This window comes from Sorex fumeus, unplaced genomic scaffold (genome assembly GCF_029834395.1).
Source record: "Sorex fumeus unplaced genomic scaffold, SorFum_2.1 ptg000008l, whole genome shotgun sequence".
In the NCBI taxonomy this organism is placed as follows: Eukaryota; Metazoa; Chordata; class Mammalia; order Eulipotyphla; family Soricidae; genus Sorex; species Sorex fumeus.
This window is the reverse complement of record NW_026606065.1, coordinates 3,398,881-3,413,985: the sequence shown is the minus strand read 5'-3', so window position 1 is coordinate 3,413,985 and position 15,105 is coordinate 3,398,881. Positions and strand designations below refer to the sequence as shown.

The following is a 15,105-nucleotide window of genomic DNA, read 5'->3' as shown; positions in this document are numbered from 1 at the left end:
CGTGAGATACATTTACAGACTTACAATGTTCAAGTACCCATCCCTCCATCAGTGCCCATTCTCCACCCACAGCGTTCCCTACATCCCTACATCCAGCCCCACCCCTTCCCACCTCCTGAGTAACTCCATTCTTAATCTGAAGGCTAATAAAGTCACTAAATGAAATTTTAACCCTAAGTTGAAAAACAGTTTCTTGGTAAAAAACTAAACACTGTTCTTGTTTACTAGATAAGTACAAATCACAGACTGTTCTATTAATCTCTTGCCCCATTCTACCAATTCCCATTTCTAAAGTTCAAAGAGTAAATAAATTTTAGGGATAGGTGATGATAGTAGAATATATTGTTATAAGAACCCAATTCCTTTTTCTCTTTATCTCAAATGCTAAAGTTACTTTCCAGATGCACATTAAGTACCTTAAAATAATTACAATTGCAAATTCCTACTTTAGTCAGTACTTTTACTCTTAGAGACATAATACAAATTGTAGCACGGTAGCACTGTCCTGCCATTGTTCATAGATTTGCTCGAGCGGGCCCAGTTACGTCTCCATCATGAGACTTGTTACTGTTTGGCATACTGAATACATCATGGGTAATTTGCCAGGGTTATGAATGGATAACCAAAAATATTAATCAATGAATATATAACTAAAAGTTCTCTATTCAAATATACAAAAGATTTTCCAACAAATTCTATGAATAAAATTTAATTAAAAATTTATAAGCTGGACCTTAAATGATATATATAGCATTTTCTTACCGGTATTTTTGAATACAACATGAGCTGGTCTATCTTTCATTACAAGATCCAAAGCTGATAAGCCTTCTTTATCTTGAATATACAGACTGACACCGTGCTTAAAGAAACAAAAAACACGTTTTTATATATATATATGTGTGTGTATATATGTACAACACCTAAATTTTATATTTATTTTTATGTGTTAACCATCTTTGTATAAGTAACTTCTTAAAAAAAATCCAATATATGAAGAAAGTGTTATAAATATGCTAAGACAAGCATCAACCTCAATGGGGAAAATCTGAGAGCCTTCCCTCTAAGATCAGGGCCGAGACAAGGATGCCCACTCTCTCCACTGCTGTTCAATACAGTACTGGAAGTACTTGCAATGGCGATTAGGCAAGAAAAAGATATTAAGGGCATTCAGGTAGGAAAGGAAGAAATCAAGCTCTCACTATTCGCAGATGATATGATACTCTACTTAGAGAACTCAAAAATCTCTACGAAGAAATTCCTAGAAACAATAGACTTGTACAGTAAAGTTGCAGGCTATAAAATCAATATCCAAAAGTCCATGGCTTTCTTATACACAAACAGTGAGAGAGAAGAAAGTGACATGAAAAAAACAATCCCATTCACAATTGTGCCCCAGAAAATCAACTACCTAGGAATTAGCTTAACTAAGGAAATAAAGGACCAGTACAAAAAAAACTACAAAACGCTACATCAGGAAATAAAAGAGGACATGAGGAAATGGAAAGGTATCCCCTGCTCATAGATCGGGAGAATTAACATTGTCAAAATGGTAATACTTCCCAAAGCACTGTATAAATTCAACTCGATCTCTATTAGGATACCTATGATATTCTTCAAAGAAATGGAGCAAACACCCCTGAAAGTCATATAAAACAATAAGCCCCCCAACAATAGCTAAAGCAATCCTTGGCTAAAAGAAAATGGGAGGAATCAACCTCCCGAACTTCAAATTGTACTACAAAGCAGTAATAATTAAAACAGCATGGTACTGGAACAAAGGCAGAGCTGCAGACCAATGGAATAGGGTTGAATATACTGATATCTCCCCCCAAGCATATGATTATCTAATCTTTGATAAAGGAGCAAGAAAAGTGGAGTAAGGAAAGCCTCTTTAACAAATTGTGCTGCCAAAACTGGACAGCTACATGCAAAAAACTAGGCTCAGATCTCTGCCTAACACCATGTACAAAAGTAAGATCAAAATGGATTAGAGGCCTCAACATCAGACTGGAATCCATAAGGTACACTGAAGACAAAGTGGGCAAAACCCTCCATGACATTGAAGCTAATGGTATCTTCAAAGATGTCACACTGCTGGCCAAGCAAGTGAAAACAGAGATAGACAAATGGGACTATTTTAAACTAAGAAGCTTCTGCACCTCAAAAGAAACAGTGACCATAATACAAAGATAACCTACAGAATGGGAAAGGATATTCTCCAAATACACATCCGACAAGGGATTGATATCAAGGATATACAAGGTACTGGTTGAATTCCACAAGAAGAAAACATCCAACCCCATCAAAAAGTGGGGCAACGAAAAGAACAGAGACTTTCTCAAAGAAGAAATCCAAATGGCTAAAAGGCACATGAGAAAATGCTCTACATCATTAATCATCAGGGAGATACAGATCAAAACAACAATAAGATATCATTTCACACCACAGAGACTGGCCCACATCCAAAAGAACAAAAGCAATCGGTGCTGGCGCAGATGTGGCGAGAAAGGGACACTCCTTCACTGTTGGTGGGAATGCCGACTGGTTCAGCCCTTCTGGAAAACAGTATAGACAATTCTCAAAAAATTAGAAACTGAGCTCCCATTTGACCCAGCAATACCACTCCTGGGAATATATCCCAGAGAAGCAAAAAAATGTGTAGTCGAAGTGACATCTGCACCTGTTCACTGCAGCACTGTTTACAATAGCTAGAATCTGGGAAAAACCTGAATGCCCAAGAACAGATGACTGGTTACAGAAACTTTGGTACATCTACACAATGGAGTACTATGTAGCTGTTAGAAAAGATGAAGTCATGAAATTTACATACAAGTGGTACAACATGGAAAGTGTCATGCTAAGCGAAATGAGTCTGAAAGAGAGGAACAGACATAGAAAGACTGCATTCATCTGGGGAAAATAAAGTAACAAAATAGGACACTAACACCCAAGAATAGTCGAGATAAGTACCAAGAGGTTTACTCCATGGCTTGGAGGCCAGCCGCACATGCTAGGAGAAAAGGCAGCTCAGGTAGAGAAGGGAGCACCAAGTAAAGGGTGTTGAGAGGATCCTCCCAGGATGGGAGAAGCATGCTGAAAGTAGGCTATAGACCAAACATGACTGCCACTCAATGCCTCTTTTGCAGACCACAACACCCAAAAGGAGAGAGAGAACAAGGGGGAATGCCCTGCCACAGAGGCAGGGTGGGATGTGGGGGGCCGGGGGGTGGGAGGGATACTGGAATCAGTGGTGGTGGATAATGGGAACTGGTGGAGGGATGGGTATTCAATCATTGTATAACTGAAACCCAAGCACAAAAATTTGTAAATCTACAACTGTACCTCATGGTTTTTCACTAATAAAAATCCAAATTAAGGAAAAAAAAAAATATATATATATATATGGGCTGGAGCGATAGCACAGCGGTAGGGCGTTCGCCTTACAAGCGGCCAACATGGTCAACCCGAGTTCGATTTCTCCGCCCCTCTCGGAGAGCCCGGCAAGCTACCGAGAGTATTCGATATGCCAGACACAGTAACAACAAAGTCTCCAATGGAGACGTTACTGGGCCCGCTCGAGCAAATCGACGATCAACAGGAGGGCCTTTACCTTTACCTTATATATGATAAGAAATAAAATGGGGGCTAGAGCACTAATACAGCGAGTATTGAGCTTACTTTGCATGCGGCCAACCCAGATTCAATTCCCAGCATCCTATATGGTCCCCTGAGCACCGCCAGGAGTAATTCCTGAGTGCAAAGCTATGAGTAACCCCTGTGCATCGCTGGGTGTGACCCCCACCCTCAAAAAAAAAAAGAAAGAATAAAATGAATTAAATATTAACATTTTCCCTGTTACCAAATGTTTGATTATTAAACAGTATCTAAGCAGCATGCTTATAGGCCTGTGAATTTACACCAACACTGTAACAAGTAGCAGATGAAGGTAAGTCATTATTTTTCCTTCACAAACTAGTGTTAGGCTATTGAAAATGTCTTTCAGGAAATAAAACCTTTTATGTTTTGACTGTCCTCTTTAAAAGTAAAACAATAGGGGCTGGAGCAATAGCACAACGGGTAGGGTGTTTGCCTTGCATGCGGTCGACCTGGGTTCGATTCTCAGTACCCCATATGGTCCCCCAAGCACCGCCAGGAGTGATTCCTGAGTGCAGAGCCAGGAGTAACCCCTGAGCATCAGCTGGGTGTGACCCAAAAAGCAAAAATAAATAAATAAATAACAGTAAAACAATATAGACAGGCATTCAGATAATTTTCTTGGGAAGAGATACTAGAAAATGTCAGTAAGAAATCAAAAGAGTAAAAGGAAGGTAGAAAAACCTGACAACAGTGAGTTACATAGTAGATCATAGTTAAGAAGTCTTATGAAAGATCCTACCAGGATATTCTGGGACTTTGATAAAATATAAGTGTTTGATCAAAAGACAGGAAGAAGAATTTTGAAATATTTACACTACTTCCCATTCTTCATTAGCAAAGAGCATGGTTAACTCACTATATTTTGGATGGTCAAGCATGAGTGAGTGCTAAGGCCTAAGGCTCAAAATACGGTTTTGAGGTAAGAGGTATGCAATAAGAGGAATGCAATACTTGCCAGAAACAAGGTGCAGATCACAGACCAGACCTACAACTAGCAACTAACAGTTTGTGCATAATTCCAATTTGGAATAAGAGATGAGGTCAGGGGCTGGAGAGACAGCACAGCGGGTATATATAGTATATATAAGATCTGAGCTCTCTTATATTTTTGCCTTGCACGCGGCTGACCCGGGTTCGATTCCCAGCATCCCATATGGTCCCTTGAGCACCGCCAGGAGTAACTCCTGAGTGCAGAGCCAGGAGTAATCCCTGTGCATTGCCAGGTGTGACCCAAAAAGCCAAAAAAAAAAAAAAGAGAGAGATGAGGTCAACACAAATGCTAGGGGAAAAGGCAGCTCAGATAGAGAAGGGAGCACCAAGCAAAGGGTATTGGGAGGATCCTCCCAGGATGGAAGAAGCATGCTGAAAGTAGACTATAGACCGAACATGACTGCCACTCAAGGACTCTTTTGCAAATCACAGCACCCAAAAGGAGAGAGAGAGAGAGAGAGAGAGAGAGAGAGAGAGAGAGAGAGAAAACAAAAGGAAATGCCCTGCCACAGAGGCAGGGTGTGATGGGGGGCATGGGGGGTGGGAGGGATACTGGGATCCGTGGTGGTAGAAAATGGGCACTGGTGGAGGGATGGGTACTTGACCGTTGTATAATTGAAACCCAAGCACAAAAATTTTTTAAGTCTTAAAAAAAAGAGAGAGATGAGGTCAAAATGTTTTAGGTGATTTTTAGCAGAAGTACCTAATCACTCAATTTTCCAAACTGGTTATAAACTAAACTGAAAGCATTTAATATTGTTCTCTGGCTAGTGCTGCCCTTTTACTGACCAAAAAAAAGTTAAGATCAAAAGAGTATTTTAAAGTTACATCACTGCCAGTGGGTTAAATATGTAAATAGTCAATTCTTCTTTCAAGTTTAAGCCTTTAAAAGTTTTGAATAGTAACTTTTGCTTAAACTGGTTAGATGCCCTCCTTCTAAAAACACACAGAAAACATTCTTTTATAACACAAATTTGACCAATAGCTATTTTTAAACTAGGACATATGATAAATTTGTTGTGTACTGTCTCAACAACTGAACGTTAAGGTCTAGCACATTCCCTACCAATGAGCACATACCTAACCTTAGGATGTTTAAATTTTTTGCATCATCAAAAAAAAAAGAAAAGAATAAGGAGTATATATGACAATATACGTTAAATAAGTCATGGGTGGAGGGTCTTAAACACGTTGATAGTGGTGAAGTAAATATGCACACCAAGGTTGTAAATGACAACACCACTGTAAACATATTACCTAATATAAAAATATATATAAAGAAAATATAAAGGAAAGTATATATAAGATCTGAGCTCTCTTATATTTTTTCTTCATAGGGCCCAGATCCAGGGGTGTCAGGTGAGCTCACACTAGGTATGTATTCTATCACATAATTTATATCTCCAGCCCAGGACTTGTTTTCTGAAGTTGGACTACACAGTAAAGAATATAAATAATAAAAACCCAGTTAAATACATTTTTTTAAATTAAGAAACACATCTGTTAGACCAATTACTTTTTTGATCAGAGGGAGCGGTGGTAGGCATGGGGGTGTGGGGGCAAGAGGGAGTTGTTGGGCCATAAATGGTGGTACTCAGGGGATATTCTGGTTCTGAGCTGAGGAATGACAAATGACACTTACCTTCAGTAGAGACCAAACACAATCAATATGTCCATAAAAAATGCTTCTGTGCAAAGCAGTCCATCCTGATTCCTTGTCTTTCACCAATGGATCCACTCCTTTCTCAATAAGCCAGTTTAGCACTCCTTTCTTTCCACAGGAGGAAACAAGGTGAAGGGCATTTCTGCCAAAGGCATCCTTGATAGTTGTAGCATTGTAACAATGACTAGAAAGAAAGGCCTTAATCTGGTTTTCACTCCCCTTTGTTATTACGGAAAGGACATCCAATGCATGCTTCAGTGATCGACACTTCGATGTACAGTCAGGAATGGAAGAACTCATCCTGTTTCTCCTATTCGGACTTCTTCAGAAAAACTAAGACTAATTTTAAAAATTGAAAAAAGTCAGGACACTAAGGTGCTACTCAAGATTCATAGAGAATAAATGGCCTGTTCAGGATTACAGTGTAAATCCTTGTAATAATAGTGTAAAACTATATATCTCCATACAATTTATTTTTTGACACGTATTCAAAAAATTATAAATAGCTCTAAAAAGTTTGTATCAAATAAAGTTCTTTATTTAAAAAGCTTTCCACGGTTTATAAATTATTCCTAGTCAAGCACCAAGGGGGAGTGAGGAGGGGAACTCCCCCTCCACACTGTCTGATCCTTTTAGATATCCATAATTGCAAGGGTGACCTACAAGAGAAAGAGAAGAGCAAGTAAAAAATACAAAATATTTCTTTTACTATGCTCAACTATCTCCACACTTAAGTGCTTCTAGCTCCTATTTCCACACAAAGTGTCAATTTTTAGTTCTCATAACTGTCTCAACAAAATCTGTTTCAGTTATCCTATCCTCATTTATTCCAAACTCGTATTTAAGGTAGGGTTTGTATTCAATTCTACCTCTTTCCTTCTAGAACTACTTTCATTCCTTCTTTTTTCTCTCTAAATATTAGTTGTCTCCACAGGTCATAACACACTTCAATCAAACATCTTTATGGAAATCCCATCCCAATGCTTTATCCTTTAAAATACTTTATCACAACCAGCAGCACCAGCACCACCATAACAACCAACATTCCCATCACTGGGGATTTAGTTTTTACCAAGTACCAGGCATTACGCTAAAATTGTTCTCTACCCATAAGGTCTTTTGCTGTATAAGGAGAAGAGAAACAATGAAGATCAACTGGACAGTACTCTGTGGAGAAAAAAAAAACCTTAGATATGTTTTTTTTTACAATATAAATTCTAGATGGTTCAACCAGAAAAAAATGACAATAGAAAAACACTCTTTTTTTATATTCTCAAAGCACAAAGGCCCAAGTATGAATCTCAATGAGAAAGTTACATTAAGAATTAATAAGTTTAGGAAAGTTCATGAAAATAATCTTAAAGACAGAAAGAAGAAAATTCTTTTTTAATGTGGTTTCTATTTAATATGGCCTCTATAAATCACTGAAACCAACACAGTGTGATCTAATATGACAGCTCTATTTTTTAAAATGTAATATTTCTAAAATACACAAAGGGGTAAAATTTAAGTGGATTTTTTTTTTTTTTTTACTTTTTGGGTCACACCCGGTGATGCTCAGGAGTCATCACTGGCTCTGCATTCAGGAATTCCTCCTGGCGGTGCTTGGGGACCATGTGGACTATATGGGATGCTGGGGATCGAACCCCGATTGACCCTACGTGCTGTACTATCACTCCGACCCCTTAAGTGGATTTTTTAAAGAGGTTTACCTCACTCAAAAGAAATATATATTATCACTATACAGAGACACCATTTTTCAGAATGGCAAAGTTCATAAAGACTGGTCTTACTATATACTGACAAGTTTGTTGCAGAAAAGGAACCCTACCCCATTACAAGTAACTTTGAATGTGCACAACTTCTAAGATTTACTGATGTCTATCAAAACATAAAATGCACATTCCTTTTAACCCAAACAATTTTACTCCTAGAAATTTATGCCATAAAAATAGATCCGTAAATGAAAGGGCAAAAGCATAGGACATTTATGGATCAAACTCATAGTTTAAGAAACTAGAACTAGATTAATTCTTTTTTACACCATTTTTGGACCACGCTGCAGTGCTCAGGGATCACTCCTGGCACTGTGCTTAAAGATCACTGCTAGCAGCGAACTATATAATTATTAAACCTTCCTAGCTACAGATATGTTTCTTTGAATCTCCTCTTAAACGACACAGTATTTACAAAACTTATACCAGTCCAAATTGTTGGTATGAATCAAAACAGATATACAAAAGGGGGGGAGGGGGGCACGAGGGGGATTGTAGTTAGGGACACAAAGAAAAGGGTATCAAAGTCTCAGTATTTAAAATGATGAAACTAGCAATCAAGATATACAGCAAAATAGTTGCACATAATTTCATTCTTGAAAGTTTATAAAATTTTGCCATTTTTGTATTTTAAATGCATTCATACTACAACTGAAAGAAACTAAGGGTGAATGATCAAACACTGTATGGAAGATACGATAAAAAGAATGGCTTAACTGGTTAATATATATTAACATAAAAAGGAGGGAAAGAGAATATTTAATATAAAAGTGGTACCTACAATATTATATGCAGAGATAAGCATATACAGAATACTATAATCAAAAATATAGATATGACTAACACCTTTTCTTCAGAATCCTACCTATTTGGATTCAAAAACAGCAATGCTGTTTATATAACCCTAAGAATTACATAACCTCTCCAAGCCTTCAATCTTTCCATCTGAAAACGAAGGCAATGTCACCAACTTTACTATTATTATTATGGCTTTGGATAGTACCTGGTAACACTATATACTCAACAAATAGCTCTGATTACTATTATTTAATAATTAAAGGTAACAATTAAACCCAAAATTCATATTTTTATCTTCAACAACTTTACTATGAAGTTTCTTTGAATATTTTTTCAATAAAACAATATTGAGTTTACCAGGTTACTAACGATCTTCACAGTCCCAAATATTTTTGGCTATTTCAAGTTTATCGTATTTCCCTGTTATTCACTTAATAGTACATCCTCCAAAGGATTTAGGAAGGGTTAATATAAAGGTACAAAGACCACTAAGGCATTTAAGTACAAAATCTCTCTTTTATATCACTCCTGAATCAGAATTTTATCCTTTTCTTGAATCTTCAAATAGTGAATTTCTTTAAATGTTACAAACTCAGTTGTCTTCCTTGCCACTTTTTTCTCCTATGATAACTTCAATGTCATGGTTTAAATTTTAACCTTCATGTTCCTAATATCCTCTGTTTGCCCTGCCCTCACATTTCACATAAATTTCAGGGCCATATTTTTAATATCTATATGTATATAAATCTTATAATATAAATCTTGTGCATTCATTCAACTGAATGCTTACAGAAAACAGACCTTGTTTACTATCTCTCCAGCCCTAAACATATTTACTGTTAATGCAGAGTTCCATCCATAGTCCTAGGAAAAAATTTTAAGCACTTGTACATACTGGATACTTTGCATCCATATTTCTCAACTGGGGACAAAATATATCCTGAGATATTCCAAGGGTGCTGCAGGTGAAAATCACATAAAAAGGAGGGCAACATCATAAAACTAGGGACCTAACTAATTGGACAGGGAGGGCCAAAAAAAAAAAAAAAAGAAAGAATTAGAATAAGGTTACAGTTGAAAAAAAAATTGAGAAATACTGCTTTATATCAAAGAGATGAGGCCACCCAAATCATATCACAGTACAAGAGTTAGAATTCAAACACAGTCTGTTTAACCGTAAAGTCTAAGTTATTTTTGCTGTACCATATTGTCTCTTCTCGGTGTGTCTATATAGGCACTGGAGATACAAACATAAATAAGACTTAAATATTGTACACAAAATATTGAAATACTGGTTCTTGATAATTAGATGAAAGGATGGTTTAACAAATGAACAGGATAGTTTAAGAACTGTATTCATTAAACAAAATGTATTATCTACTGCACAGTCCTTAACATGAAAAGGTCACAGTCTAATAGAAGAGAATATTTAATAAAAATATTACACAACTACCTGCAGGTAATGAAATGTAACACGACTCTGGTAAAGATAAAAGAAACAGTGCTATGGAGACATAAAAGTGACTCATGAAGAGTGGACATGAGAAATTAGGGAAAATTTCCCACTGGGAAATGTATAAACAAAACCTTAAGATGAGTAATGTATGCTGGTAATGTGGAAAGACTTTCAAACCATAAATAAAAGAGTTGCATACAGTCTAGTATGTGCAAAGATTATGGCCAAGCATAATAGCCTTTCTGTAGAAGTAAAAGTAGACTATTAGAGACATAGAATCTTGACAAGATGTAACAGTATCTCCAGGGCTTCCACCTAGGAACAATCAGGAAGAACAGAAAGGGCAAATATATAAAAATCAGATAAACATATCAACAACTTAAGGTGAGAATTTGTTTTGACAGGAATATCAAGTGTTGATTGGAAACCAAGCTGGATGAGTGTACTTAGCTAGAGCAATTGCTCAGTCTTAAAAATTGGTCCACAAAAGGGCATTGTGCCACTATAAGTTAAGTCCTCAACAATGTCTCACCACTCTTCTATTTAACCTTGGTTCAGAACAGTTTAATTATCTTCCTAAAACATAAATCTGACCATGATATTCTCTAACATCCAAGACCACAGTGGAACCAATAACTACATTTCATGCATTTAGAAAAGCCTGTCACTAAGAAAAAAGATCCTAGTTTGTTCTGGAGACTACAGATTTAAACTTTAAACTGAGTTCAGAATACCAGATCTAGTAACCCAGGTACACCACTAACTAGATAAATGACTCAGGGCGTATCACAATTTCTAACCTTTAATTCTAGCTTGTAAAACAGGGATAACACTATCTCTTGAGTGACTCTGAAAAGCAAATGGATATTCATTTGTTTGCGTATTCATATGCAAACAACCAACAAAAATCCAAGGAAAAAAATGGAAAGGAAAAGGAGGGCATTACGGTGTACAGGTCAGAAAGTAGCTTATGTACAATGCAGTTCTTTCTTTTCAGAATGTTTTTCACCCATCTTTACAAGATTACAACTTGTCCATAGCTTAACTTTCATTTTTAATCTTCTAATGGCTTTTGGGGTTGCACGCAGCAGTACTCGGTGCTTACTCCTAGCTCTGCTCTCAGGGATCACTCCTGGCAGGGTTCAGGGACCTTGTGGTGCCAGGGACCTAACCTAGGGTGCAAGGCTGGTGCCCTTAAGAGTACTAGCATTCTAGCCCACTTACAAAGATATCATCTACTATCTTTGAATATTCTTATGGATATCATATTGGTTTACATAATTAACTAATCTAATCCATTTTCAGCTTTATTATTTTAAATATATGTATATGCACATAGAAAGTATTCACTTTACAATGAGGAAACTGATGTGAAATTTTAAGTAACTTAATCAAAACTGTACAGATATTCTAGATTATAGCTCTGCTACTCGATCTAAACATCTCTCTCAAAACAGGAATTATTCAGGGAGAAGCAGTACAGCTCAGGGTGGGAACTGGAGATTGCAGCTCAAGGCAGCCAACCCAGGTTCAACCTCTGGCACGCCACAGTTTCCTGAGCTCCACCAGAAGTGAACACTGAAAACCACCAGGCGTGGCTCCAAAACAAATAAAGAAGGAATTAAATTGAGGATATGGCCTTGCACGTGGCAGACCTGGGTTCAATCCCGGGAATCCCATATGATCCCCCAGCACCGCCAGGAGTAATTTCTGAGTGCAGAGTCAGGAATCTAACCCCGTGTATAACCCAAAAAGTCAAAAAAAAATTTTTTTAAGAAGGAATTAAATTCTTACTATTTAAAACTATGGCCAAGTAACTTAATACACCTAATCCTCAATTTCTTTGCCTGCAAAATGTTGATGACAACCTGTCTTGGAAGTGTGCATGGTTGCCCATAAAGAACTTACACTTATTAAAGGGGGAATGGGAATAAATGCCTTTCTGTTTAAAAAAAAAATAGTATATATATTTAGTAAGTAGAACTTTTAAGTGGCTCTAAAGCAGAAGTATCTTCCTCACAAACTGGTATCTACAGTATATTTAAATAATATTTAAATAACTGCTACTAGCTACTAGCCTAGAAGTTACAATGGTTTATAATAAAAAGTGTTGCAATTTAAAATGCTGCCAGTCTTGAAGAGAGTTTTAAATACTATTTCAGGAACTTCACTATTCCGTTTTAGAAATTCCCAATTCACAATATTTTATTTCAATGTTCTCTAGCTAGAAGAGATAGAAATTTCAATACTTTATCAGTGCAAACCCCAAATTTACAGTTTAAAAAAAAGGTTCCCAAATTTTAGAGGACAAGCACCTCTGCAGATGTGGCAAAGTACTGCACTATTACTGATAGTCAACTAACTTTGAAATCATTTATAATAATTAACCACTTAATACTCAGTTCCTTTCTGCAACAGGAAAATTCACTTACTGTCTATAGAGCTTTATGGTCCCTAAGCATAAAGTAGTTTCAAAATGCATCAAATTCCTTAGAATTCAGCAATCTGGAAGTCCTTAATAAATTCTTTAACAACGTCTTGTTTGGTTCTTAAAAGCTTTTTAAATAACGAAAATTCATTTTTTTTTTAGATTCCAATTCAATTCTGCGTTCAGTCGTTTCTACAGATATCCTTAATCCTTCTAGAAAACATTTCTTCCTACCCTCATTTAATATTGTCTAAGAAGTTTTTGAAAAAGGAAGAAAAAAAAAACAGAAGAATAGAAAAGAAAGAGGAGGGGGAAAAGATCATGAAGGGAAAAACGCAAGAATGGGAAAGTGTCCATCCCGGGTCCATGCATGCAAACTCTCCGCAGTCCATTTCCCTTCCGCCTGGATGCTACTTTGAAGCGTCCGATTTCGCTTCCCACAATCTGTCCTGTCAGGAGCTTAAAACCGTTTCCAAGTTTGAAGAAGCGGGAGCGGGTTGTGGGGAAAGCCCCGGTGGGGGGGAGGGGGGGTCAATGAAACTTATTTGCAACGGGGGCCTCCCCGAGTGCGAGAATTGACGGTTCTCCCCCAAAATCTGGGCTCCTCCTCCCACCCCCCCCAAAAAAAGACCCAGTCCCTCCTCACACAGTGACCAGCTCGCCCACAACTTGGGTTCCAACAACCCCGAGGGTCGCTGACCGTGCGACCCCCAACCCAGGCGACTGTGGGGGGTGGGAGTGTGTGTGTGGAGGGGGGGGGAGGAGACAGCAGCTTTTTCGAATCCCCCCGGCCGGGCTCGGAGGGTCGCGGGAAAGTGGCCCCCGGGCCACTGGCCACCAGCCGGGGCCCGTGGGGCGCCCCGCCAGCTGGACGCGCCTCCGCGCGCGACCGGGCCGGGCCCTCCCTCCCTCTCCCCCGCGGCCTCGCGGCGCCCCCCGGCGTCCGCCCCCTCGGCCCGGCGCTCCCGTCGCCCGTCCCCGCGCTACCACCGGGGGTCCCGCCGCCTCAGCCCCGCTCCGCACCCGCGGGCCGCGCCGAGCCCGCCCGCCCTCACCAGTCGCTAGTTGAAAGTCCGCCGGGCCCCTCCGCGGACGGCGCACACGGTCGCGCGGGGACTCATCCTCAGTGGGGGCGCAGGGACAGGCCGGACGGCGCCAGGGGGACCCGCGCCCCAGACCCGCGTCAGCCTCTGGAGGCGGCTGCAGCCACGGCCGCGACTACGGGCGCCGGGAAGGGGGCGGGAGGGAAGGGCCGGCGCAGGCGGGACCTGGGAACAAGCCGCGCTCTGATTGGCTGGAGCTCGTGCATGCCGCGCGCTGATTGGCTCAGGGCAGCCCGGCCGGCCTCACGTGGCTGCTCCTTGGTCCGTGGCCTTTCCCCGGCGGCCCCGAGAGGATTTGACCCAGCCGGCCTTGGCGCAGTTGGCACCAGGAGTGGGCGGGGAAACGCCAGCCCGGGGCACTCGGGGGGCAAACTGCGTGGTGGGTTTGGCTTGGGCGAGGTGGATGTGCCTCTGAGGAGTGAGTCGGCGGGGGACGCCGGAAGAAAGAGACGTCGCGCTCCCTGGACTGACTGGAGACGTGGACGGCCTGGGGACGTGGACGGGAGGGTCAACCCGGAACGGAGAGCCCGCTGCGATGACCGGGCGGGCTGCCCGGGTCACCCAGTACCCAGGCTGCAGGAGGCAGAGGGATCGCCATCCGGCACCAGAGACTTTTCCTCCCGCCTCAGATGTTGTGCCAGGAGTCGCAGCTCGACCCCTCCCGGGGTTTGAAGAGTCGCTCTCGGAGGCCGGCGGGGTGGGGGTAAGGGGGACGCCTGTCAGGCTGGCACGGGCCAGCGCTCAGCTTTTCCCCCTTCGACGCTGCAGCCAGCTTTATGGGTTTTTCCGAACTGATGGATCCGGGGAAGGAGAACTGAACGTGGGGTCGTCGGGGACCGATCCCAGGAGACCGAGGGTGGGTGGTGCTGCCAGGTCAAGCCCAAGCGGCGCCAGGCACAAGGCTGGTGCTGAGAGGCGCTGGGCCCAAGACCAACTCTGGGCCTTGGCCAGCAGCCCCTGCCACGTAGTCCACGGCCACACGCCACCAAGAGCAGCTTTATGGAGTCTCGAGTTCCGTCCGCAATTGAGGATCGCCTTCCTTGGCAAAGCCTCGTCGAGAAGAAATAAGGGATGATTAGCCAGGGATGAGGTCTCTGTAGTGTCCTTTGGGTCCCTTACGGAGCCCCTCCCTCCGGTTGGACATGGAAGGAAAGTAAGTTTGCAGTGGAAGGAATTGTGTGCAGTTCGTCAATGAAGACGGCAAGTAATGCCAAAAATTGAAATAAAGGCTGTGA

General features: G+C 40.7%; 1 protein-coding gene across 3 annotated transcripts in view; it reads right to left on the bottom strand.

The window, feature by feature from the left end:
• Positions 1 to 13,934, bottom strand: part of IBTK (inhibitor of Bruton tyrosine kinase) — an 80,116-nt gene extending 66,182 nt beyond the window's left edge. For all 3 annotated transcript variants that reach the window (XM_056109798.1, XM_056109799.1, XM_056109800.1), the window contains exons 1-3: positions 13,823 to 13,934; positions 6,290 to 6,969; positions 763 to 859 (exon numbers count right to left, since the gene is read on the bottom strand). In XM_056109798.1, the coding sequence (XP_055965773.1) occupies positions 763 to 859; positions 6,290 to 6,610 (418 nt within the window). In that variant the 5' untranslated portion in view covers positions 6,611 to 6,969; positions 13,823 to 13,934. The remainder of the gene's footprint in view (positions 1 to 762; positions 860 to 6,289; positions 6,970 to 13,822) is intronic.
• Positions 13,935 to 15,105: the final 1,171 nt, after the last annotated feature.